This window comes from Athene noctua, chromosome 10, assembly GCF_965140245.1.
Source record: "Athene noctua chromosome 10, bAthNoc1.hap1.1, whole genome shotgun sequence".
NCBI classification, from domain to species: domain Eukaryota; kingdom Metazoa; phylum Chordata; class Aves; order Strigiformes; family Strigidae; genus Athene; species Athene noctua.
Window position 1 is genome coordinate 6,121,832 of NC_134046.1, and position 24,107 is coordinate 6,145,938.

The following is a 24,107-nucleotide window of genomic DNA, read 5'->3' on the forward strand; positions in this document are numbered from 1 at the left end:
CGGGAGCTGACAGACAACATTCATTGTGCTTTTAATCACTGACAATGAATTAATTTGTGCATATTAAATGCCAATTACGTAATAACCTGTAGTTATAGTGTCATACTTGTGGCTGAAAACAATACCCCTATCCGACTTAACCAGCTCTGTTTTGGAAAACAAGGAAATATCTGTGAACCTTCTAAGAAAAAGGCTGTTATTTATAAATTACAGCTTGAAGTCTCCCCCAGCGTAAGCTGGAGACCCACCACAGGTTTTGGCTGAGCTGTGCTGACTTACACCAGGTGAAGACTTGGCTTTTTTAACACAAAATGGCTCCAAGTCACCAAACCTGAGGAAGGCACATGATGTGCAGGAGATGCTCCTCTGTCGGCTTTCCCTGCCCACTGAAACCATGTCAGGGAAGGGGCTGAGCTGACTCTTGTACAAGATTTGAATGAAAAATCAAGTTTTCTACTCACAACTAACCAACGCTCCTTGAGGAAAAAGATACACGTGAGACTCTTCCCTTTGGATGAATACTTCCATTTATTCCAACTGGAAAAAAAAACATTTTTTTTAAATATACTTAAGTGTCATTTCTTTTTTTTTTTTTTTTTGTTTGCTTTTCTTTTTAAAGGAATAATAATTATCACATTGTCCTTTACAAACAACAAAAAAATTCCTAGCAATAGTTTGTGGTATGGAGACATCCATCCTCAAGAATTTTCTGCATCTGCTGCTCTGAGTAGGCAATGGGGCATCCCTGCACATGGCCAGGGGTGCCGGCACCGGCCCTGCAGCGGGACCCTCCTCCCCGGGGTGCAGGGCAGGGGCCGGCTTGGTGGAGGTGCAGGGGCACCCCGAGATGCCTGCAGCGCGTGGGGCGAGGGCGATGCAGCCGGTTAAGCCTCCTAGCCCTCCTGCGGCTCAAAGCCCAGATTTATCTTAACACCCTCAGGCGCTAAGCTGCATCTTTGGGTGCCAAGAGCCCCTTTTGTAAACCTGCTCCTTCTCGGGAAGCACCGGGACAACCAGCACTGGCTTTGCAATCCTTCGGCGCATCCGCCGGGACGCGCCGTGATGGCAGCACCTCAATGGTTTGAAGCATACAGAGAACAAACTCACATCCACCATAATACAATACAGCTGAGCCCTATTTATAGAACACTCTGCCACGGTGAGGCTGCTGTGGGGCTGTCCTAGCTCCGCAGGCGGGGGCTGAGCCCACCCAGGACATGAGCCCGCGGCCACAAGCGGCCTCGGAGGGGCAAGGGCGTCTTGCCAGGGCAGGGTCAGGCCCGCGGGGAGCAGTTTGCAGTCGTTCTCTTATGTGTTAGGCAGTAGGCAATATTGAGACTTCCACTTGGTAATGAACAGCAGTTAACATAACCCAGGAGACTAGAGCACCATAAGACAAGTCTATATTCAAAACAACGTCATGCTGACATCACACAATTGCACCATTTACACTTTTATTTACTCCAAATAATAGTTCAACGTTGAGTAACTTCAGCGTTCTCTACAGAGGTGTAAAATTCCTTCTCCGGCTTTGGTCATTTACAATGTTGCAGACATTTGGTAGTTCTGTTCTTTCCTATTTAATAATATTTAAAAAAAAAAAAAAAAAAGTCCCTTTTGCAGCTGTCAGGATTCCTGTATCTGACTGATGGAGCGTACCTGCACATCACAGGCGTGAGCCGACTTCAAAATGCCACCGAGGCCTCTTCAAGATTTAATGAATCACAAAATGTTCTCTTTATTTAGCAGGATCAAAACAAAAGAACAGAAAAAAGTTTTTTTTTTTAAAAAAACAACCCTCAAAACAAATGACAACTCAAACTCTCACTGATATACTTAAGAAATCTGATGATGAAATGGAAAGAGGGGTCCAAAGTACTGTTTGGTTAGCTCTGGCTGGAAACAATTCTGAATGTGCATGCATTTTCCCAGTGACTCCTAAGATATAGAAATTCCTCTGATATTACAAAATACAAAAATATTTTCTCCAAACTCTCATTTACATTGCATTTACAACAATCATGGAAATAACTTAGGCTCCCACACTGTCTGAGAGACAAATTACCTACCAAAATGGCTAATGGGAAACAAAAACATGGTAGAAAGCAAAAGCTACCGGCAAACTGATGCTGAGAGTCAACAGTGGTAATGAAAATGTACGGACAAACAGAACTCAAAAGGGTGGCAATATTTGGGAGAAAGAAGAAAAACTACTGGGTAAATATTACAGGCTAAAGTGAACTTTTTCTTTTTTTTTTTTTTTTGCTCCAAAGATGTGCAAAATATATTAATGGTGCCCAGGATTATGACTATTTATAGAAGCCAGTCTACAACCTTCTTACAAATCCCTACTCTTCGGGTCTTTTTTGTTACAATAAAAGCGCTTACATGATCTAAAACAGTGCAAGTTTGTGAGTTAATTTACATTCTGCCAAGGTGCCCGGCAAGGATGCCATTAGGATATGATACAGTTTTTGCTCTTCTGTCTTTTCCGGCTGTGCAACTGTCCCCTGCCACTCAGCGTGGAAGACTTGGGCATGCTGTATGAGCCATATTTGTGCAGGAGCTCCTCGCTGGTCACGTACCGGAGGCGGGCGGGTTGGGGAATTGGCTCCCCGAGGAAATAGCCCTCGTTGTCAGACTCCGAAGAGGAGGAGCAGGTCGAGCACCAGTCGTATTCGGCGAAGTAGGGCCCCCATCTCTCGCCCAAGTGGTTCTGCAAGGCGAGATCCGACACCGTCCGGGGACAGTGACCATAGACGTCCCTGCGGGGACCCTGCTCCATCGTCTCTCTGCAGCTCCTCTGGTGCATGAACTGGTCGTAGTCTTCCCTGGCTCGGAGCGAGGGTCTCTCCTTCAGGCGGCAGCACTGCTCGCTGGCCAGGTGCAGGGCGTTATCCGACCGGGAACGTCGAGACCGCCGGGGCCGGTGCGGGCGGTAATGCCGATCATCATCCCGGAGATTAGTTCGCCGGCGCGTGCGCTCGCTCATGGGGGCATGCCTTGAGCCCTCCTGTGCCCCCAGCTTGCCCCCGGGCACCCCGCTACCATAATCGAAGCTCTGGTGCATCCGCCCATGCGCCTGCCGCTCTCGGTACCCGAGGGGGCTGGCGAGGCCGTGCAGGGTCGGCTCCATGTCCTGGTACTGCTGCACCGACAGCAGGCTGCGGACGGACTCGGCGCTTCGAAACTGCATGGAAGAGTTCAGGGTCCCCATGTTGCTCATCTTCTCTGAGACATTCATACCTGAGTCTTTGCTCAGGTCAGGCATCGAGAACCTGGAGAGATGCTCCTGGCGCTTGGCTCCACCATCTGCAGAGAGGCCTTTGCAGGGAAAGGAGAAAAAAAGAAAAAAAAAAAGAGTTAAGAAGGAAAATTTTCTATCAGCAGAGATGCGGGGAGAAGGCTGGGTTTGGCCCAAGACTTTTGCTTTAAAAAATAACTCAGTGGTTTAGATGCTGTCCTGAAGAGCCCTTCAAGAGGATGATTTTTAAAAAGTTTTTTTTTTTTTTAAGAGCAGGCAGTTCCTCCTTTGGGGATATCACACCAATTATAGGTGTTTTGAGTTGAACTCCAAGTTGCTTTTCACGACTTCCTTCCCCATATGTCTATGCTGTCTGCAACTTGATAGGAATAACTAGTGATGCCAGTGAGAAATCATGCGTCAGAGGTAACCTGAGGCCTCCTGCACACTGAGATAACTAGGGTGCCATGATCTGGCACCCACACCTTGTGCAATGCTGACATGTTTTGAGGGACGGAACAACGTCTGGGGCAGCTGAAAATGGGGCCCCTGACTAATTCAGGCTTGTTACTGTGCTGCACCACACAGATCCCCTGAATGACACCCGTGGGAAGACCAAAGGTGCAGCCTTGGCCAAGTGCATGCAGTTGGGTTTCCCAGGAGGTGAGGAAACACCTGAGGGCGAGAGGGTCTGCTGGAGCTCCCTGTAAGCAGCAGGAGGGTCAGGCTACCCCTGCAGATATCCAGACACCCGCATATGGGCACGAAGCCAGGAACATCAGCTCCACCTTGATGGGCTGCCCTGCTCGGAAAGGTGACCCACTGGGTCTCTCCCATGTGCCACCCAGCTCTGAGCTCCCGCAAGGTGCTCTCCTCCAGCCCACAGCTCCTACAAGGTGTTCTCTTCCAGCCCAGAAAGCCTTCACCCGACAGCAGAGAAGCGTGATGTCTGCTCAGCATGTGCCCATCAATGAGAAACTCAACACACCCCACGTCACCCTAGTCCTTGGCCTATTTTCTGGGTGTTTTCTCTCTATTTTCTGACTATCTCCATGTTGGCTTGACAACTGGCAGCACTCAGCGCTTGCATTGCAAGCTCAGGACAACACGTTTCGCAAGCTATTTGAAAGGAAATCCATTTCATCCCAAATCAAACGCAGAGTGTTTGCTTTGGCGCTTTTCTCGCCATCCCTCTCCGACAACCTCCCCGTGCAGACCAAACGCGGAGAGCCGTGCACCATCAGCAGGATTTTCGACATGACGCACAGCCCTTATGCAATCACCGAGAATTTACGACTTTGCAAATTAATTAAAAAAAACCAACCACCCAGCCCTCAATTCAAGAATAAACTTCTTTTTCCCTTAACAAAAGCTGCTTACATTTCATCGAGAGCTCAGCTCCTTCAGCATTAGCTGCTGCCTGCCAAACCTGAACAAGAACAAGGGCTGCTGTCACTAACCCCGCTCATGAGCCGCTTCAGGGTTTCTTTGGACTCAGTCTCAAAAAGATCAACAGATCCTGCAAAGATGGGCAAGGTTTTCTAAATCCTCCCCTCGGTGGCACCAGGGAGAGCTTTAGCACTCGAGCTGCTGGGTCTCACATGATTTGGCTTTGCTCCCCGAGTCCTCCCAGCCACCGCAGCCATTTCCCTCTGCTCTTTTGCTTTTCTGCTGTTAATGGGGATGTTTCTGGAGTTTATGATTACAGACGAAGGTAAAGCGAAGGCGATTCCTGAACACCGCAGGAAAAGGGAGAGGCTGGGTTAAAAAAAAAAAAGTTAAAGCCATGTTCTGTTTCTAAAAGGACACACTTTTCAAGCCAGCTTCATTTTTTTTGTTTCCTAAGCCGCACGGATCTCGAGTGAGCTGACCCAACCCTGCTGACCATCCTTTGGAAACAGTCCTGGCTGGGCTCCCCGTCCCCCCCGAGGACCCGCCCGCCGGCGCTCCCCGCTCCCGTCATGGCAGCAAGCGATTCCCCGCACACGCCACCTCCCCGCTGGAGCCGTGATCTTCTGCCTTTGATCCCAGTGATGCTGTTTGTCACATCAGGCACTGCTCCCCGTGGGCCTCCTGTGCCACCACAGAGGAGCCCAGCAGCCCCCCCGCCCCCGGAGAGAAAAGCAACTCCGGAACACGCGCAAAGACCTCCCAAAAAGCCAGAGTAACAGTGGGGTTGCCGACGGAGCTGATCCGAACGTGAATCACGGCCGCTGACAGCTGAATGTGGCCTTAATCAGATCTGTCAGACAATAGCTGACGCCAAAGAAAATGAGCCCTTGGTGACATTTATGCAACCCTTCGTTAAGAGAACTGGCGCAGCTCCGCAATAAGAACGAGCAATGGCAGCGCTGTTCAGGAATACAGATCCAAACACCACAGGATGCTTCTGCAGCGTCAGCAAATTGATTTTGGCAGCATCTTTTGAAAGGGGCCAACCTCATCCCGCCTCGCAGGGGCACAGGGCGAGCCGGTGCTTCGCAGCCAGCCGCATCGGATGGCACCCACGGGTCATCTCTCACTCCTCTGGTCCTGCATCCAGCACCAACAAAAACAAGCATCTGGGGAGAGGTTCCGGAAACATGGGAAGAGTAAGACAGTATTTTCAAATTAAGCGAGACATATCTGCATCCTCCATATCACCAGCAGGAGCATTGCACGCAACCATGGAGGCCGAGCGAGATGACCTGCAGTGAAACTTGTATTTCTTTTTGCCAGGAGCAAAGCAAGCCACGATAATTGGGTGGCTCTGGCTCTGGGAAAGACAGAACCAGCACTTCACAGGTTTAGTTTATGCAGGATGTAGGGGTCTCAAGCCCCCTGCACACCATGAATGTTTTTGTCGTTTCCCCTTTAAAGTGCTGGTCAGCACTGGGGGCAGCAATTTCAGACAAGGAGCCTGTGATACACGTACAGCTCGTGCTCAGAGTGCAAGGTTTAATCAGTGATTATTAGGTCCAGGGGATGTTTCTGGCTGTTCATCCAGACAGCCTGATTATAATTAAGCACACATATTTTAAGATCTTGAGTCTCTGGGAAGATGTCGATTATAAGAGGAATCCAGCACGGAGCACGTACACCACCGTTGCCAGCACACGCAGCTCAGGGCACGATGCAGCCCATGCTCAGGAGGCTGCAGCAAAGCCACCCCGAGAACAGCTGCGTTCCTCCATGGGACAGAGTGGGAAACGCTCCTTGCTGGGGGCCAAATGCATCGTCTCAGGCAGATTTGGCAGGCTGCATGTGCACAAGCCTTTTTTTTCAGAGCCACGCTAGAAAGTGACCCAGCAAGCAGCACAGCCAGGAGCCATGGAAATTTTGTTTTATCTGCTCCACAGTAGCAGCAAAGGATTTCTTCCACTCGCTCAGGAGCAAAGCTGCGCTTTTACAGCATCACTGAAGGCACCCAGAGCTCCACATGGCTCTTACAGTGCCCAGAGCAGGTCAAGGTCGAGTACCAGGTCAAGGATGAAACTTCTAACCCACGCAAAACACAAAGGTGCCTCCAGGCTTAATTTTACATTTACACCAATGCAAGGTGTAAATGAGTGGGGGTTAGGCCCAGCTTAGTCTTTCAAAGCTCCCCTAAATGATCCTGCCCCTCCCTGAGGAGCTGCAAAACCTCATCAAGGCATAGCAGGAGCAAGCCAGGAATGCTCCAGTTTGACTGCAGTGAGTTCAGAGAACAGCAATAACCATTTATCTGAAAAATTTCATCTAGAAAATATAACCCAGGAATAAAGTTTGAAAGAGCAGGGGTTGTTTAGTCTAGAGAATAGAAGGCTGAAGGGGATATAATAACATCCTTCAAATGTGAAAAAAAAAAATGCTTGCAAGGAGGAGAGAAATACATTGTTCTCCAGGTCTGCTGAACTCCTTCAAGGAAAATTTCAGCTTGGAATAGAAGAAAACTCTTTCTGTACGACCACAGCAGAAGCCAGCCAGGGCAGGCTCCAGCACTGGAGGGTTTCCCAGGCACTCGAAGGCGGCGGATACCCGGGCACAGGCAGAGCAGCTTTGGATCTTTGGTCCCACACTGCCCTGGACAGGGCAAAGGTGGCATCGACCTTCCTCTCTCCTGTGGTCATTTGCCATTTCAGAGCGACATCAGAGCACTGAGGCCCAATCTTCTTGAATTACCAGTATTTATTTACAACCGCTGCAGCTCCCTCTTAATGAAGTGTTTCATCTGGGAACTCAGCTAATAACCTGAGCGAGCCCTAACCTGGAAGAACGAGCACACAAGGGGAGACCCCACCACGCAGCAGTGATTTTTTTCTAACAAGGAAACCTGAGAATCTGTTTCCCGAGGCCGTGCAGGGGAGCAGGAGCCCTGCTCTGGTCCACGGCGTGGGATGGTTGTTACCACATCACCAAGCCCTTTCCAGGGGTGATGTGCTGACCCCGCCAGACCTTCCTTCTGCAAAATGATGCTCTGAGACACCGAGCGCATCCGTTGGCACTTACCCTAGAGGCTCTTCCACTGGAAGAGGAAAGGTGGCGTCTGCCGTCACCAGCACGGTACGTTGGCTGGTGGCTGTCCTGTGGCCAGATTGGAGCCAGCACCGCGGCGCATGTGGACACAGCAGGTTATTTTGCTGCTGTTCTCCACCGCGTGGGGCTGCCAGGCTCAATATTTCACCCCGGAGCCATGGAAACACACGCCTTTCGGATGAGCACAAGTGAAAGCTGTAGCTCGTCTGCGGGTGTTTGATATAAAACTCGAGCTGGCTATGGTGCCGGGAACACAAAGCAGGCTTCTGGTTAACATTAAGGTTTGCTAAGAACATGCTGTACAATCCCCTCTGAAATCCTTTCCCACTCCTATTAAGAACCATGTTTATCCCATAAAACATTGCCAAGGGAAATAACAACTGAATAAGCAAAGCGACGGCACAGAGATATTCCTCATGAGCATCACCTCTACAACCCTGCCACAACAAAGCACTCGGAGGCGCTTAAATCTCACTGTCTGCTTTGCTAAACCGGGGCTGCAAGTTGCGTTAATTAAGAATTATTAAACCACTTGGCAAACGACAGCAGAGGGGCCGCAGAGAGCACGTACGTTGGGCGTGAGGCTGGGAATGAAGCCCCCCCCATGAGGGGAATCAGCTCCCAGCCCCCATTAAATTAAATTCCCCACGAAGCTGGGCTGACACAGGGCGAGACCCTGCCGCAGCCAGCATCCCACTGCAGAGATAGCATCATCTGCTTCACCCCGGCGGGGGAAGGCAAAACATCCTGACTTAGGATATTGCAAACAAACAGGGCTATGCTGACGCTTGCTTCTTGCCTTTACATTTATCATAGCGTATTTGTACACCTGTGCATCGCAGCCCTCGCCACCTGATACCCATATAGGTGCCTGCCTTCACCAAAACCCTGCGCCCAGGACAGCCAGGCAGAGTTTAAGTGAAGCTGTAGAGGCACAGAAAGGGACAGTACGGCATCTCTCATGTCCTGTCCCTCTCCCTTCCACAGCACCAGGCAGACATATCCTCACCACCCCTGAAGCAGGGTTTATTTCAAGTTCAACTTCAAGGACTAAAAAGGAACTTAAGGAGAAACAGCCTGTCCAGGGCTTTGTTTATAGCTCAGCTTCATCTCACTTCTGAGTGACCTCGGGGCATGCAGAAATAAAGCAGAACCCTTATGTAAGTGCAAATTGTGGAAAGTAAACAATTTGGGGGAAAGCAGAGTGCTCGGCCAAGCGGGTCATGGTCCCACCAGCCTCCCACAGTGTGCCCCTGCGTGCCACCCCAAGGCTGTGAGGGTGTATCTCCCACTCGATCGGTCCCTCTGTCTGGCTCACTGAAAGAAGCCCCTGCATGGGTGCTGCCTGGGAAAAGGGTTGGATTTTAACCTAGAAGCATCCCTGAAACCCCCTTCATCACCACCACCAGCTCCTACACTCTCCCCAGACAAGGCAGCAGGCCAGGATGGGGATGATGTGCTACTGCTTCCCCTGACATCTTCCACAAGTCCCTCAGCTCTCCCTCTGGTTTGGTTGTTACCCCATGGGCTTCAGCACGTCCGTGTGTGACACCGAAGGGGTGAAGGCATGCACGTGGCTGGCCCCTGCGGTAGGCACACCAAACCTCCCGGTCACCAGGAACTTCTCTGAACTGCCACAACTTCTCAAATATGATGGCTAGTGGCTTTGCCACTTCATCTGCCAGTTCCCTCAAGACCTGTGGATGCATCTCATCAGCTCCCATTGACTTGTGCTCCTTCACATTCCTTAGATGGTCTCGAACCTGATCTTCTCCTACAGTGAGCTGTTCTTCATTCTCTCATTCCCTGCATTTGCCTTCTGCATCTTTACTGAGTAGCAAAAGGTGGGCGAGGGGGAGAAGAAATGTTCACAGAATCACAGAAACATCTCGGTTGGAAAAGACTTTGAATATCACCTAGTTCAACCATTAACCTAACAGTGACAGTTCCCAACTACACCACATCCCTGGCAGTTTTGGCATTGGCCCTTTGGGATGGAAAAACCTCTGTCTTCACACATTGGGTTTCAAAATGACCCAGCTAGGATTGGGGAATGTTATACCTGGGTCTCAAAGTTGCAAGAAATCCCCACAAGGATCCTATGTTCTGACTCAGAAGCAGTTTTATGCTGCCTGTGTCTAGGGGAAAGAGGGTGGTAGGAGTGTGCTGGAGAGCTGGGAGCCTCCTTTTTCTTAGAAAAAGTCAGGAACAGCCAATGTGTCATTTTCTGGCTCACATAACTCAGCTGAAGTGCCCAGGGCAGCCGCCCTCTCCAGCCAGTGGGGGAGAGAAGCACCCATGGGATGCAGTGGTGCTGAGGACACGGGGATGGGGAACAGCCCCAGACCCTGAGCCCCTCACTGCCATCCCTGAGGGTGTTCAGGAGCTGCTCCCAAGCCCTCGGTGCAGGAGAGGCTGGGACATTGAACCCTTCTCTGGAAAATAAACGTCGGCCCTGAGAAACGGGGCTTTTTTCTTCCCCACCCCCACCCCCTTCAGCTCCTCCTCAGGCAGAGGAAGAAGAGGGGACTGGAGACAAATGATGCTGTCAGGTCACTCTGCAACTCAGATGTGCAGGGATCAGTGCCAACCCACGTGCGTATTCCTATGGTTTTTTTCTCTCTACTTTTTGGGTATATCACAGTTGTTGAGTCCTGGAAAAACAGCTATTTGGGGCCTCTGGGCATCTCATAACATAGATGACAGAAGAAATGTGTGCCATACATGTGAAATCACATTCCACCCTGTCACGGCACCAGTGTAACATCTTTTTTCCCTGGATTTATGCCTGTGACCGATGAAGCTACTACCTTCACCCAAACTAATTTTCTCAAGGAATACTTAAAATCCATTTCTCCTTTTGCATAGAACAGTCTCACTGTTCAACACAACTTCTACCTCCAAAGCACTCCTGATATCTGCAAGCTGCACACAAAGAGATTCTTCCCAGAGAATAACATTTAGCCCGCAGGTACTTTCTTAAGTGGGCTATTTGACCAGCTGGAATTTTGTGGAAATGGCTCTTTGGAATCAGCAGAGATCAGCTCTTGATTTCTAATTCAGCTGCTAGGCACATACAGCGCCTGCAAAACCTTTTTAGAGGGCAAATCAAGCACAAGCAGAGCAAGGCAGAGCGCAAGCACTGGGAGCAGGGCTGTGGTGGACCAAGTATCTTCTGGGAAGTGATTAACCTCTGGTAGGATCATGCTCTTCCTCAAGAGAAAAGGTTCCTGGACAAACTCCATTTTAGCATCGTCCTGATTGCTTAATAAAGGGAGTTATAGGGTAAACATTGCTACAGCATCCACTGTTTTGTATTGTTGCTAATGCCATTAAAAAAAGAAAAAAAGCAAAAGCAGCCAAAGGAAATAAAACATAACAGATAATACAAAATCAGCAAAAATGAGCTGTTTCTTGGAAAATGTACTGGGAAATATTTTTGCTCTCTGCCTCTCCATCTAATGTCCCTGTTGGGCAGGAGGAGGACCCAGTCTCCAAGAAGCTGTAGTGGGTCGGAGTCTGTCGTAGCCTTCAGTTGATGGCAGAAAAGGGATTTTCAAACAGAAAAGTGGGAGGAAAGGAGAGATGCCCTCCACCAGCAGAAAACTCTGCCCTTTGCCAGTGGATGTGTTTAAATCACATCAGCATTTGTGGCAATTACACAAGCACAAAACAGAGGAAAGCAGAGACATTCCCGTCTAATTCAAACCCTGAAGCAGAGCCCAAGGAGGGTCACAGCTACCTCTGCAACTCACTACTGCCCACCGTGAGACAGCAGAGCACAACTGAGCACTTTAAGGGCAAGGGCCCAGGATTACCACGGTATCACACCTCTTTACAAACCCATGAGGAACTGGCTTTAAAGTGCTTAAGTAAGTAGAGCTGGTTGGTAAGGTGAAAACTTGAGGTCCCACAGGAGACTTGGGGTCACGCAGATCACGAACGACCCGCCCCATTGGTGACCCCTGGTTCTGGCACTAAATGCTATTGCAAATATTATAGGGACAGCATCTATTCATAGGAGGCAGGAACTACTGCTGCACACCCCACGAGTTATCTGCTTTTACTGATGTCTCCAGCTAATTAGTAGTTAAGTTGTAATAGAAACATCGCAGCAAAATCTGCTGCTAGGGAGGGACCAGCGTTTAACGTGTGCTCTTGCAGGTCAGGGACTGTTTGCCCTTCAGCTCCCTATAAAAAAAAAAGAACGTTTTCAGCAATGCCATCAAAAGTTAGATGCATGCGGTATTAATTATTTCACTTTATAAGGTGGAGCAACTGTGCAGCATCAGTAGCTTGAAGGGACCTTGTATGTGGATGCCTGGGAGTTTCCTGCAGAGCAGAGCTGGGACATGCAGGGTGGAGGGCACAGGGCAAGCCAGACCCCTGGGCTGTGTTGGGGGAGTTTTGTGGGGATGCTCGGTGGGCAGCTTGCTCATCCGTGGCAGGGAGTGTGGGATGGGAAAAGCCAGGCAGTGGGGTGCTGTGCCCTGACACCCCCCTGCCCAAAAACCTGCTCTCCTGCAGACCTCGGCTGGGTCACCGAACCTCCCTGTCCTCAGAACGCTGCCAATTAAATGGGATGATAATTGTGTCCTCCATAACTGCACACATGGGGAGCTGCCTGTTACTGCTGCAGTGCCCCCCCAGCTTATGCTGAGCCAGGTCCCAGAGCAGGGAAAATTATTAGAATCTTACACATTAATAAAAATGCTATCACCTCACTTAATTGTTGCAAGCCCCATCATGCTGAGCATCTGCTCCAGAAAGCAGGAAAGAACCAAGTCGTTAAGGCAGGCACTGCCCGTAAGGAAATTCATACTTTGGCTGAGTATGGAGGATGATGCCTTTGGAAGGTGTCCCTCCCAGCATTTAAAAAAGAGGTTTCTAAAATGAAGGACAGCATGATTTTCATTCTAATATGAAGGTCTTGCCATGTTTCCTGTCTCTTGACCTGTATCCCCTATACCCTGTTACACTTCAGCTCCAAAGCATGCAGCCACCCCCTTCAGTACTCAGGGATTGCTCATCTGAACTTGGTGTTGCTCAAGACTCTTTGTACTGATGTGGTTTACACAACACGAGTTTTCAGGAACGCAAGTAGCTTTGGAAACGTGGAGCTTTGCTCAGGGAAACCTTGTTTGGGCTAGCAATTCCCAACTCCCTTGTCATTTCACATCTTTTGCCTCCACATATATCCAAGGCTGTTTGAGCAAAAACCTCTCCTGCTCATTAGCTTCTCCTCTCCCCCCTGCTTTATCACTTGACAGGGAGATGCTGGCTGAACACAGAGATTGTTTCACATCTTGGCACGGGGCTGGCAACTTCCCTAAACAAACACACCGAAACCCAGGAGCGAGGCGAGGAGGCACGGGCGTAGCAGAGCAAACCTGTCCGTCCAGGCGGGGCAGAGCCCAGAGCTGGGGTTCAGTGGTGCTCAGCTCTTGGGGGGCCTGGCGATGCTCGCTGGCACATCCCCAGCACCCAGTGCCAGCGTCCCGCAGGGAAACCCTCAGGACCAGGTCCCCAACACCCTGCAGTGTGTTCACTGCCAGTGACAGCAAGACAGACGGGCTCTATTTTGCAGGGGGCAGGCGCAGGGCCTGCCCGAATCTGAGCAATGCTTGGCTGGAGCAGAGGAAAGCCAGGAGAGCAGCAAAGAAAAAGCAAGGCAGTATATCTTTGACAAGCAAACCAGGCTCGGTATTTTCTTTTCTGCAAAGTTTTCTGCTGAGGGACTTGGAAGCAAGCGATAGCTGTGCCAGACGAGGGCAGGCATCTGATAATACAAACTGCAGCAGGCTGCAGGACAGCGTGTGCAGGGGGCTGAGCCGCCCCAGCGCCGAGCTGCGGACCAGAGCCCCGACACGGACACGTCTGTGCACGTACACCCATCCCCACAGCCGCAACATGAAACCCAAACACGTCTGGGGTCAGAGAACTGAGAAATATTACCCTGGGATGTGCTCATGAGAAATGGGCGCAGCCTGACGGGACAAGCATCGTGCCTTTCCATGCAGTTTCTACCAGGGGGTTGGGGAAGAGGAGAACAAGAGCCGTGCATAGAGGGGAAGGAATTTCTTTTAACTAGTCACGTGCTCAAGGACTGCGTAACATGCAAAAGGGGTTAACTGGGCCTATTTCAAAGCATTTAAAAATATTTTTAGCCTGCAAGGGCAGCTGACAGCAGTCCTTCAAGCGCTGAAGGCTGGAATCTGCCTCTGCATTAGCAGCTGGCCTTGATTTTTCTCCCCTCTTCACAAAAGGGAGGATTAAAGAGCTTAAAACATTTGAGCTACACAGAAAGGCCAGCCATCTATAAAGCTCTGCATTTGGTAAACAAGCAAGCAAAGCAAGAGGAGGCTGCCAGGCATACCAGGGCTGGGCAGGCAAGCCCATGGCACCAAGCCATGGTCCCCAAGCTGCCAGTCACCCCTGTAACGGGAAGACACCTGCCATGGCACTGACCTGGAGCACAGGGGACCCCATCGCACAGAGGAGGTCCTGGGGTGGCCGCAGGGTGACAGGAGCAGGGGTGACGTACCTGTTGCATTGGAGAGGGCGAGGGACTCCATGGAGCCGCGGGGAGTCTGCTCGGTGGGCGTCAGGTCCTCTGAGAACTTGAGGGCGTTGATGGGGTGCCGGGTGCGGCACTGCGGTGTCGGCATCCCGCCTTCCTCTTCCTCTTCGTACTTGGGGACTTTAAGATTTCCTCTGGTCTCAGGGAAGCTCTGGTTGGACATGTCGCTGTAGCTCTCCTGCGAGCGAAGCCTCCCGGAGTAGTAGTCCTCTCTGCAGTCCTGGATGAAGCTGCCGCCGTGGCTCTTCATCGCCAGCGAGGAGCTCCTCTTTGGGTTGCTGAAATGTTTCGCCCATAAATCCGGCTGCGAGCCCGGGACCTGGCTGGGGTTATAGGAGGTCCTTATGTTGCACTGGCTCAGAAGCTGCAAAGGGCTTTGGGACTGACTTTGCTCCATTTTGCTCCCATAGTGATAGAGCTCATCCCGGCTCCTCCACAAGTGCTCCCTGTTGAGGCTCGGCGTCTGGCTGGCCAGGCTCAGCAAATCCATCTGCAGGGACAGCGGGTCCACGTCGGTGGAGAGGCGGTTGGAGGTGACCTGCAGCTGGTTGCATGGGCTGCGCGCCCCCTCCTCGCCTTTCCCCTTGTTCTTGCCGATCTTGGCACTGCGGCGGGACTCCTTGGCTCGCGCGCTCTGGAAAGCCGAGTCGGAGGAGTCGGAGCCGTTGGGGTCGTCGCCAACGCTGCAGGCCCTGGAGCAGAAGATCTGCCCCTGCTTGGGCAGGAAGGGCCGTCCCAGCAGGGACTTCTTGCACTGGGCGCAGCAGAAGCAGGTCTCGGTGGCGTGCCAGTGCTGGCCGTCGTACGTCATCTGGCCCTGGTCGATACCTTGAGGGGGAAGATGCACAGCATCAGTCAGCCCGCGGGCGTCACTTCACCCTGCACTTAACATGTGCATCCCCTACGAGCGACATGCACCCCCAGTTCACTCTCCAAAACCCTTCAGCAGGGTTTCTCCAATGCATGAAGTTAAGCCCATTTTTAATTCCTTGAAGTCTGCAGGCCTTTGCTCAGGAGTTACTCAATGCTGGGAAAGGCAGCAGAACCAAGCCTCCAGCTATTTCATATTAAATGGGGATATTTCCGATCATAAAGCAAAGGAATGCAAGAAGTTCTCCATAAAGTCCTTGAAGTCAAAGCAATAATATGCTCCCTACTTAAAAAAAAAAAACTAAAAGCCTCCAACTGAACCATAATGAGGAATTTGTGCTGCCTTGGCTAAGTATGTAACAGAGGAGATGACATCCCTGTCCGTCACTGCTACTGCGGCCCCATCCTAACTTTATTTTGGCTATTGGTGCCCCTTCTCCAAAAGGGAGTGCAGAGAGCCTGCCCCAAGGATCTGAGCACACACCTTTGCCTTGCACTCATCCAAAATTCCTGGGTTGCTCCCTCCAGCCCCCCTCGGGTTAAAGGAATTGATGCAGAGAGTCTGTCCCCTACCAGCAAAACCCTGGGGAGCACAAGCCTGCTGCACGCGCATCGCTCTTGCTCAGAGCTGTGAGCGAAGCTCCCGGGCTTTCAATTATAACGTTTATTCACTTGCTGAAGCTGCTGTTCATGGCAAAAGCCCCCATTTACCTGAGAAACTGCCGCACACAGCAGGGCTGGGCGGCACGGCGGGGTGCTGCACCCCACGGGTGCACAGCACGTGCTTGCACACCCGCCACAGCCGTGTCGCTGGGGGGGCCGAACGCTGCTGGGGTGTTTCACAAATGAACAGTATGTTAACGGTCTGGTTTGTTCCAACCTAGATTTGGTTTAGTGCAACTGGGCTTTTTTCTTCCCTTACAATGAGCGAAATGCTTTTATATAACTGGAGTGCTACGCTTGTGGGCAAGACAGTGGGTGGGATTTTATCAGCTCCTTTTCCAATGCTCTGAAGCCATCTCGCAGAGGAAGGAGCACAGACTCCTCACTCTGTCCTCGGCTACCCAGCCCAAGCCTTACAAATCTTAAGCACACGCTCACCTCTGATTTGTGTGGCTCTTAAGCACAACACTCAGTGACTGCTATGAGCAACTTGCAGCAAAATGGCTGCAGTCTCTCCTTTGCTAGAAATGTGCAGATATGCACCAAAACAGGCATTTTGCCCCAAAACCTGACAGTCAGCAGGCTCCAGCCGGCTGGACGGAGGGGAGGACAGCAGATGGGGGAAGCACGAGAGAAGGAAGCATGCGAGAAGCATTAACAGCTGCGTCTTCACCGCTCCGCAGCTGAGCTTTCGGGAAGGATGTGCTGCAGGTCACAGCAAATGTGTCCTCCAAGTGCTTTGCTGAAGCCCTGAGTCTTCCTCCCTGTGCCATCTGGCTGCTGCACAAGAGCAAAATGGTTGTTTTTTCTTCTTTCCCAGCAGCCTATGAGTTATTTGAACACATGAGCTCACCTCCACGGACAAAGAAAGGGCTGCCTGCCCACCCACTAGCAAATGCTCAGCCAAGTGGCAAACAGGACTGGGGAGAGCAGCGAGGTGGCTTCCCAGCCCACCCGGCTTACCACCCTCTGAGTGCTGGGGGGACAGCTAACCCCCAGAATAAAGTACATTTTCAGTCACTGTTCTAGAAACATAAATTGACTCTGATGCGTTGGGTTTTGTTTTTTTTTCTGTCTGAGAACATCTATCTGCGGGTTGATTAAGAAAAGCAGACAGAAACAATAATGATGAATGAACAAGCATCTTTCCTGTCAGTAGCTCATTAACTCATGCAAGTGAGTTTGGCAAGCTTGGCTGGGAAAAAATCTGAGAGTTGAAGAGCCAGGCTCTTTACAGGAAAATGAGATTTAAAAGGAAAAAAAACGTGTGTTATATTAGGCCAGAGAAAGTTTTCACTAGTTGCAACAGCTCCTGAGGTTGTTCTCTCTGATAGTCCTCCCCTCTCTGACCATAAAAAGGGATAAACACTGGTTTAACCAAACAAATTACTGGGATAACATCCTTGTAGGATGCGACAGGGGCACGAACCTCTTCAGATGCCGCAGGGCTGGAGCAAATCCCAGCTGCAGGCAGTTCTGCCTGCAGCCCCAGGTCATTGTCAAAGACTTATTAATGCCACAGCCCTTGTTGCCAGAAGCAACCTTCCAAGCAGAGGTTTGCCCCGCTCCCTCCCGCCCCGCGCTGGCCCTGGAGCCGAGGCAGCAGCACGTACCGATGTGCTGGGCGCAGGTGTCACAGTACTCGGCGTAGAGGGACTCGAAGCAGCTGCAGCAGTAGGGCCTGCCATCCTTCATGATGTACCGCTGCCCCCCCAGCACCGTCTCGCATTCGAAGCAGCAGAAGTGCTTCATGTGCCAGTGCCGCCCCTCGGCCTCGGTGCATTCGTCAGCAAAAATGATCTGTGGGGGGAGAAACGTGGAACAGAGTCGGTCAGAAAGGGGACCTGGGCTACGGGCACCAACCTTCGTGCCTCCTGCCTGTGCAGAGCAGCTGCGCTCCTTTGCTCATACAACCTCCACATTTTATAGCCATGGGAAACTCCCCTTGCAGCAGGGGCACCCATCACTTCTTAAGGAAATCCATTAAAATGCAAATAGCTCAGGACTGTCTTAGCCCACGGACTACAAAGCGCTAAGGCAGAGCTCGCAGTAACATTTTCTAAGCACATCCATCAGCAGAAAGGGTCGATCAGGGTAATAAACACGCTTATATACAACCTATCGATCTGGTGGACTTCTGAAGAACGGAGCAGCTGCTTACTAAAACACATTTACCCGTCTCTGAAACAGAGACCCCAGTACAAGGATGAGTGCAAACACAAGGAGAAGTGGCAGCTCTCTGGAGGGGAGAGGAGACGGAGCTACCTGCCTCCTCCCCAGTATCTCTACCCAGCCCATGTGTTCATAAAGATAATTAGCAGTCATTATACCAGTGGGGAAACTGAGGCACGGAACATTGTTAAGAGTGGGTTGGTGAAACAGCCATCTGAAATGGTTCCATCAGATGCTTTTTTTGCTGTCTCTACTTCTCATCCCCACCCCATCTCCACTCCCAAAGCCAAGCTGCAAGGAGCAAGCAGTGGCCCAGCTCCTCTCCCTGGCTCTCCGTCCCAGCACAGGTCACTCCGAGAGCTTTTCCCCTTCAGTTCCTCTTACCCCTGAGTTACTCTTTCTCACAATTAGTGCTGGATGTTTCAGGGGAAGAAGTGTGTGTTAAAGAAGGAGCTGAAAGAAAGACTTGTATGAGAATTTGCAAGGATAAAAAATACATGAGAAAAAGTTACCCAGCCTAAGCCACAAGGAAATAGGGCCAGTCAAATGGTTAGGAGTTGTTTTTTTACTGTTAACATTACAAATTTAATTGGATACATACGTCAATGTTCTTTATATCTGAAGTGCATATAGCCTTGGATTTTTACTATTACATGCTTGCATAGATGGGACACGGTATTTTATAGTACACATGGTTTTCCACACTATGGTTTTCATAACTTTAAAAGCCAGAACAATTTCCTTCACCAGCCTTTTAAACAGAGATTGACACTTGAGAAATGCTCAAGAGGCGACTCTGTATGGTTTTCTATATTCGTTTTGTATTCCATTTGTTCAGCTTCCTATAGCCCGTTAATCGCCTCTCTTAAAGCCTATTTCAGCTCGGCGTGTACTCAAACACTACTGTCTTGTAGGAAGCACAGCACTCATCCCGCCAGAGGCTTCTCCTGGGGAGACGGAGGAGAAGAAAGGACCATGACACTCAGCTGGGCTAAAATCACAAGGAACGGAGGATGTGCTGTTATTGGAAATCCTCATGGAAAGCCTCCCCGGATCCTGCATTTAGATGAGGACCTCTCTCAGAACAACTGCAGGCAAAATGCAACTAAAAATCCCCAAGATGCTCACCTGAAACCCCAGGAAAAGCTTGGATGAGTCACTGGCAAAGCCAAACTGTCATATTTTGTGTGCACACCTCCATGCAGAGGCTCCCGGTGCTAACGGACCCACCGCCGCCAGGGTGGATGGAGGAGAAATACCCTCCAGCTGGCAAGGGGAACCCTCCCATACCATCCCCACGGGTAGCATCCACAGCAGGATGTATCTTTCAAGTGGACAGAAGTGGGGGTGAGCTGGCTCTTACCTCGTCGCACGCCGCACAACGGGGCTTGAGGCACTCAGCATGGTGCCTGCCGCAGTAGATCTTCCCATCTTGGTAGAAGTAGATCAGGTCAACCAGCAGCTCGTTGCAGACACTGCAGATGAAGCAGGGAGGGTGCCAGCAAACGCCGTGCCCTGCTCGCGAGGCGAAGACGGCCATGTCCCCTCCGTTGATCTGGCCACCGCACTGTCAGAAAAGGTGGGGTTTAATGGGGGGTGGGCGAATGCGATACCGCCCGCCGCCAACCAGCTGCTTTCACAACCATGGCAGAAAAGGTGCTAATTTCTGGTACCTCTTAATCTCTTTTCATCCCCATTTTGTGGCCAGGGTACTGACAGCTTCCCCCCTGCACAAAGCCAGGAGGTGAAGCGACTGCTCCACATCAAATACTGGTGATGGACGCCAGTGCTCGTAGCTCACGGGGGGCAGGTGTTGCTCCCACGAGCCTCACTTAACTTTGGTGATTCAAATCTGCCTCTTTTGTGCCAGTTTGTCAACTGCTACCCACCTGCTCACAGATGGCTCCCGTCATGGTTACAGGGAATGGCCGGACATTGCCTCTCCCTAAATTTTCCCTCTTCCTTTGGTTGCTGAAGAGTTTGAGTTCCCTCTTCTCCTCCTCATCCAATGAATTGCAATAGCGGACCTAAAAACCACAAGTGATGCTCAGTGTTATGGGCTTGCAAACCTCTGCACAGAGGTTACAAACTCTGTCCTGGGCTTAGGGGAGGCTGGAGAAACACTGCAATATGGGTTTCAGTCATCCCAGCCAAAATTTCAAGAGGTAGAGATGAGGAGAAAGGAGAGAAAAAAGGTTGCTCTTTGGGTGCTATGTTTGTAGGAATGTCTTAAAAGTCGGGTCCTCTGAGTCCCACCCAGACCCAGCAAACAGACTTTTCCTGCTTTCTCCTTATGGCAGAGGTCTTAGAGAAGCTTTAAAATATTTTATTGGCATTTCAAGAGCACAGCCCGTTTTCCCTGTGCAAATGATGGAGTTCCCGCTATTTGGGAACTCCAACTATTCTTCCAGCATAGGGTCAAGTTTGCACATATGCAAAACCTCTGCGTTGGAAGGTAATAAGGAAATAAGTAAAATAAAAGGATACAAACAATGAGCGATGCAATTTCCCTGAAGCTTATAAAACTCTGAGGTTTTCCTGGCTATTTTCATCCTGCAGGCTTAGCTCTTGGCTGATTGCATCCCAACAGAGAATACGACTGAGGAGCCAAAGTAGCCACGTGTAGCATCAAGTGCCCAGTCCAGCCTCTGCTACTTTAGAGAGTACTTTTTGCTCATGGAGCCGAGCAGGATTATTCACATGAGCAACCAACACACCTTGAATTTTTGGAAGAAGCAAAACTGAGCATGAGGGGAAACTGGATGCAAAATGCCAATTTGCAGAAAATACATGTAGGCTCGTTCCTCCAGCCTGCAGCAGCAGCATTCATGTGCATTACTCCTATGTTCTTCAGCTGTCGGAGGCTCTGGGATTTCAGCGGCTGCCAGGGATGGCAGGCGGGCAGGTTGGGGCCCGAGGGTGGACGGCAAGAAGCCCCTGCCCAGTGCCTGGAGCTCCCCTGGCGCTGGCAGCGCTGGGCCCGTGGCACCCAGCCACGCGCAGGCAAACTCGTTAAAATCTGACCTAGATCAAACAAGTTACCTGCATGTATTTTCCAGAGCGGCTTCTTCAGAAAGCAGCACGAAAATAACTTTTTTTTGTTTACACAGGGAAATTTTGTGGGCTACCAGAAGCCAGTGTTCTCACTGGTGAGAACAGGATGACAAAGACTGGACCCTTTTTGCTGCCTCACATCTTTCTTGTGAGATGTAAGAAGGTTTATTTGCTCTGACTGGTCTTGACTCAACCTCTGGCTTGCCAGGCTCCCCCAGCTCCCAGCTCACGAGGCTCAGCCTGAGTGAAACCCCTCCTCAGCACATGCACTCCCACTCCCAAGGTGAGTTGGAAGCAGCACTTGGGAAAAGGCTTCTGCAACTTCTGGCTCCAGCTGATCTCAACAGCATTTCAAGCCACCTTTAACACGGATTTGGCCTCCGAGAGCTGAGAAAATGCTTTTATTTCCGAGAACTGCAGAAAGATGATTTAAAAAAATTTAACTTTACAAACAATGCCCTCCCCACCTCCAACACAATCCAAGCAGGGAGAAAATACGGCACTTAAATAGCAACACGACCAAACTCCAAGTAAACCCCCCCACCCTGAAAAGCAGAAAGGGCTGTGAAAGGACCAGCCACACTTTCAACAAGAACAACCCCAGGAGGTGCGTCCCCTCCCCACCCGCAGCCCTGATAGATGTCTGAGGACACTTTTTGGTTACTAACCTCATTGTCGTGCGGTGGCAGCTGGTGCAAAAGCTGCTTTATGCGAGATTTTTCTCCCGGGCTGTTGACGTAGGGGACCTTGTCCTCGGGCAGGCAGCTGTAGTACTGGTGCACCTATGGAGCAAGAGAGGGGACTGCAGTGGGGCTCCCCAGGCGAGCCCGTGCACCCCTTCCCAGCCACCAGCCACCCCCCGAGCCAACGGGCACCGGGTCTTCCCGATGATTTCGAGCGGGGGAAGGCAGCCACGCGCTGCTTTGGTTTTATTGCCTTTTCTCCACTGAGAAAGAGGGGTGCAGCCCTGGCAAGGCAGCGGGGCTCGTTACCGTTTGCTCGGTCAGCCTCCATAGCGTTAGCATGTTTCGCCGGCTGCGGGGATGTGTCGGCACCTGCCTCGGCAGAGGAGGTTAAAAAGGCTGCGCCCCGGCAGCCTCCGTGTTGCCGGCTATCTCAGCCTCCACCTCCATCAAAACCCTCCGGGCTTTTTTCTGCAGTAATTTGTGGAAATAAACAGCAGATAAAAATCTGTTGGAAGGCTTGGTTTTTCTCTTTCGTCTCAGAGCGTATAATTAAAATCAGCTATTAAAAAGGCAGCGTGGTGGGGCATGGCATGCCCCGGCGCTGGAGGAGCCCAGTGGCAGCCCGGAGAGGAAGCACACCCTGAACCCCAGCGTCTCTGCTCCGACTGCCACACCTGGGACGTGTACTCAAGGGCCGGGCCAGGCACCGGGATGGGACTCACTGGCCCGAGGATCAGCTCCAAAATGGCCACGGTGACGTTGAATGGCTTGGGAAGAACCAGGAGAAGGTGAAGGTAAGGGAAAGCTCGGCTGGGATCGGCAGTCTCTGCAGCCTCGGATGCCTCCAGATGCGCGGGCAGGAGCCGGGGGCTGATGGCTTCCTTAAATCTGCACTTGGCTAGACACAGGCAAACTGTTCTCCCCGTGCATACAGCTTTCTGCCTTTGCCATGGTGGGAGTAACCCCGAGATGCTCCCTCAGCTCTCAGACACTGCAGCAATTCATTTCAGAGCGGCTGCACCGCCTGCAGCTTTCGCAGGGCTTCTCCCAAACGATGCTTGCTTTGCAGTGGCTTCTGATCAGCTTTTCCCCCCTCACTGTACATTTTGAGCTTTGGCCGAGAAAGCACCACTTGTGCTGGCTCTTCCCAGAGAAGCCCTCTCTGCCGGCACAACCCCACAGCGTCGGTGGGATGTCAAGCTACCGTGGGTCCCCGGGAGGGATGGGGACACAGAAGCAGGTCACACACAGCTGGCTGGCAGGGGAGCTCACCCACGGGCTTGCAGGCTGCTGGGGGTGGCTTATACAGGGAATTACCTTCAACAGGAAGAAATCACTTATTATTCCAGAATAAATATTCAAACCTGGCACTATTCAGGAATAATTACTCTGCATTCAGCTCACTCTGCTGTCTCATTCAGAGCTACCTGCGAGCAGAGCTGCTCCAGTGCTTGCAATCGCTTTTCTCAATTTATGGTTCCTCCCCAAACCGACCCTAACATCCATCTTTCCCCATCATCAGGTTTTGCAGAAAGGGAGATTTTTAGCAGATTTCCACCTGTAACTCTGCAGTGCTGATGACAAGGGAACTGCTCGGGTCATGAAGCTGAGGAACACACTGAGCATCTGCCACTGCAAAACCCTAAATTTGTTTTACACAGCAGAAACAGACCCACCAGCTATGGAAACTGTCAAAGAAAGAAAGGCTGCTAAGTATTTTGTTATGTTAAAAAGAAAACAAACTATGTACATTAGAATACTTACTTTGCATTTATAGAGCATCCTTCATCCAGAGACATCAAAGCACATTAAAAACACTTAAATTCTTATGACATGCTACATGAGGTAGCAAATATACGCACTGGAAAGGACTATTTGCAGCATAATGACGTTAAATGAGCTCCCTGAGTTCATGAAGCTCGTCTGAGGCAGAGCTTGCAGCTGAAAATCTCCTGGCAATGCCCCGGCTGCCAGGCCACCACACTGCCATGCTGCACCTTGCCGGCCGGTGCAGGCGCCTGATGACTTCTCTCAGCCAAATTCCCCACATGCGGATGAACTGCTTGCTTTCCCCTGCGCTCAGGTTGGTTAGTTTCTGTTTTTATTTCTTGCAATGAAGTTTTTTTGTCCACTGAGTCCTTGAAGTTGGTGGCGACCAGAAATTACTTTCTTTTTTTGAAGAGCTGCCAAATTCCGTCAGGCTGCTCTGGTCCCTAGAGCAATGAGCTGTGTGAGACGCTCACCCTGGGCAAAAAGCAGGGATGTGAGTTCGTCCCTCGGCAGCCTGGGTGCTGCCTTCCAGGAGCCCGATGCGGCGGGATGTACGTGCCCAGCTCTGCTCCTG

General features: G+C 50.9%; 1 protein-coding gene across 5 annotated transcripts in view; it reads right to left on the minus strand.

Annotated features, from left to right (window-relative positions):
• Positions 1 to 580: 580 nt before the first annotated feature.
• Positions 581 to 24,107, minus strand: part of PRICKLE2 (prickle planar cell polarity protein 2) — a 108,825-nt gene continuing 85,298 nt past the window's right edge. For 4 of the 5 annotated variants that reach the window (XM_074914311.1, XM_074914314.1, XM_074914316.1 and 1 more), the window contains 6 exons: positions 21,746 to 21,859; positions 19,913 to 20,050; positions 19,387 to 19,590; positions 17,465 to 17,651; positions 14,283 to 15,146; positions 581 to 3,324 (listed from right to left, as the gene is read on the minus strand). In XM_074914311.1, coding sequence (XP_074770412.1) covers positions 2,456 to 3,324; positions 14,283 to 15,146; positions 17,465 to 17,651; positions 19,387 to 19,590; positions 19,913 to 20,050; positions 21,746 to 21,859 — 2,376 coding nt within the window. In that variant the 3' untranslated portion in view covers positions 581 to 2,455. Of the gene's footprint in view, positions 3,325 to 14,282; positions 15,147 to 17,464; positions 17,652 to 19,386; positions 19,591 to 19,912; positions 20,051 to 21,745; positions 21,860 to 23,527; positions 23,596 to 24,107 lie in introns of those variants that run through there. The other variant, XM_074914317.1, reaches the window with a different exon arrangement.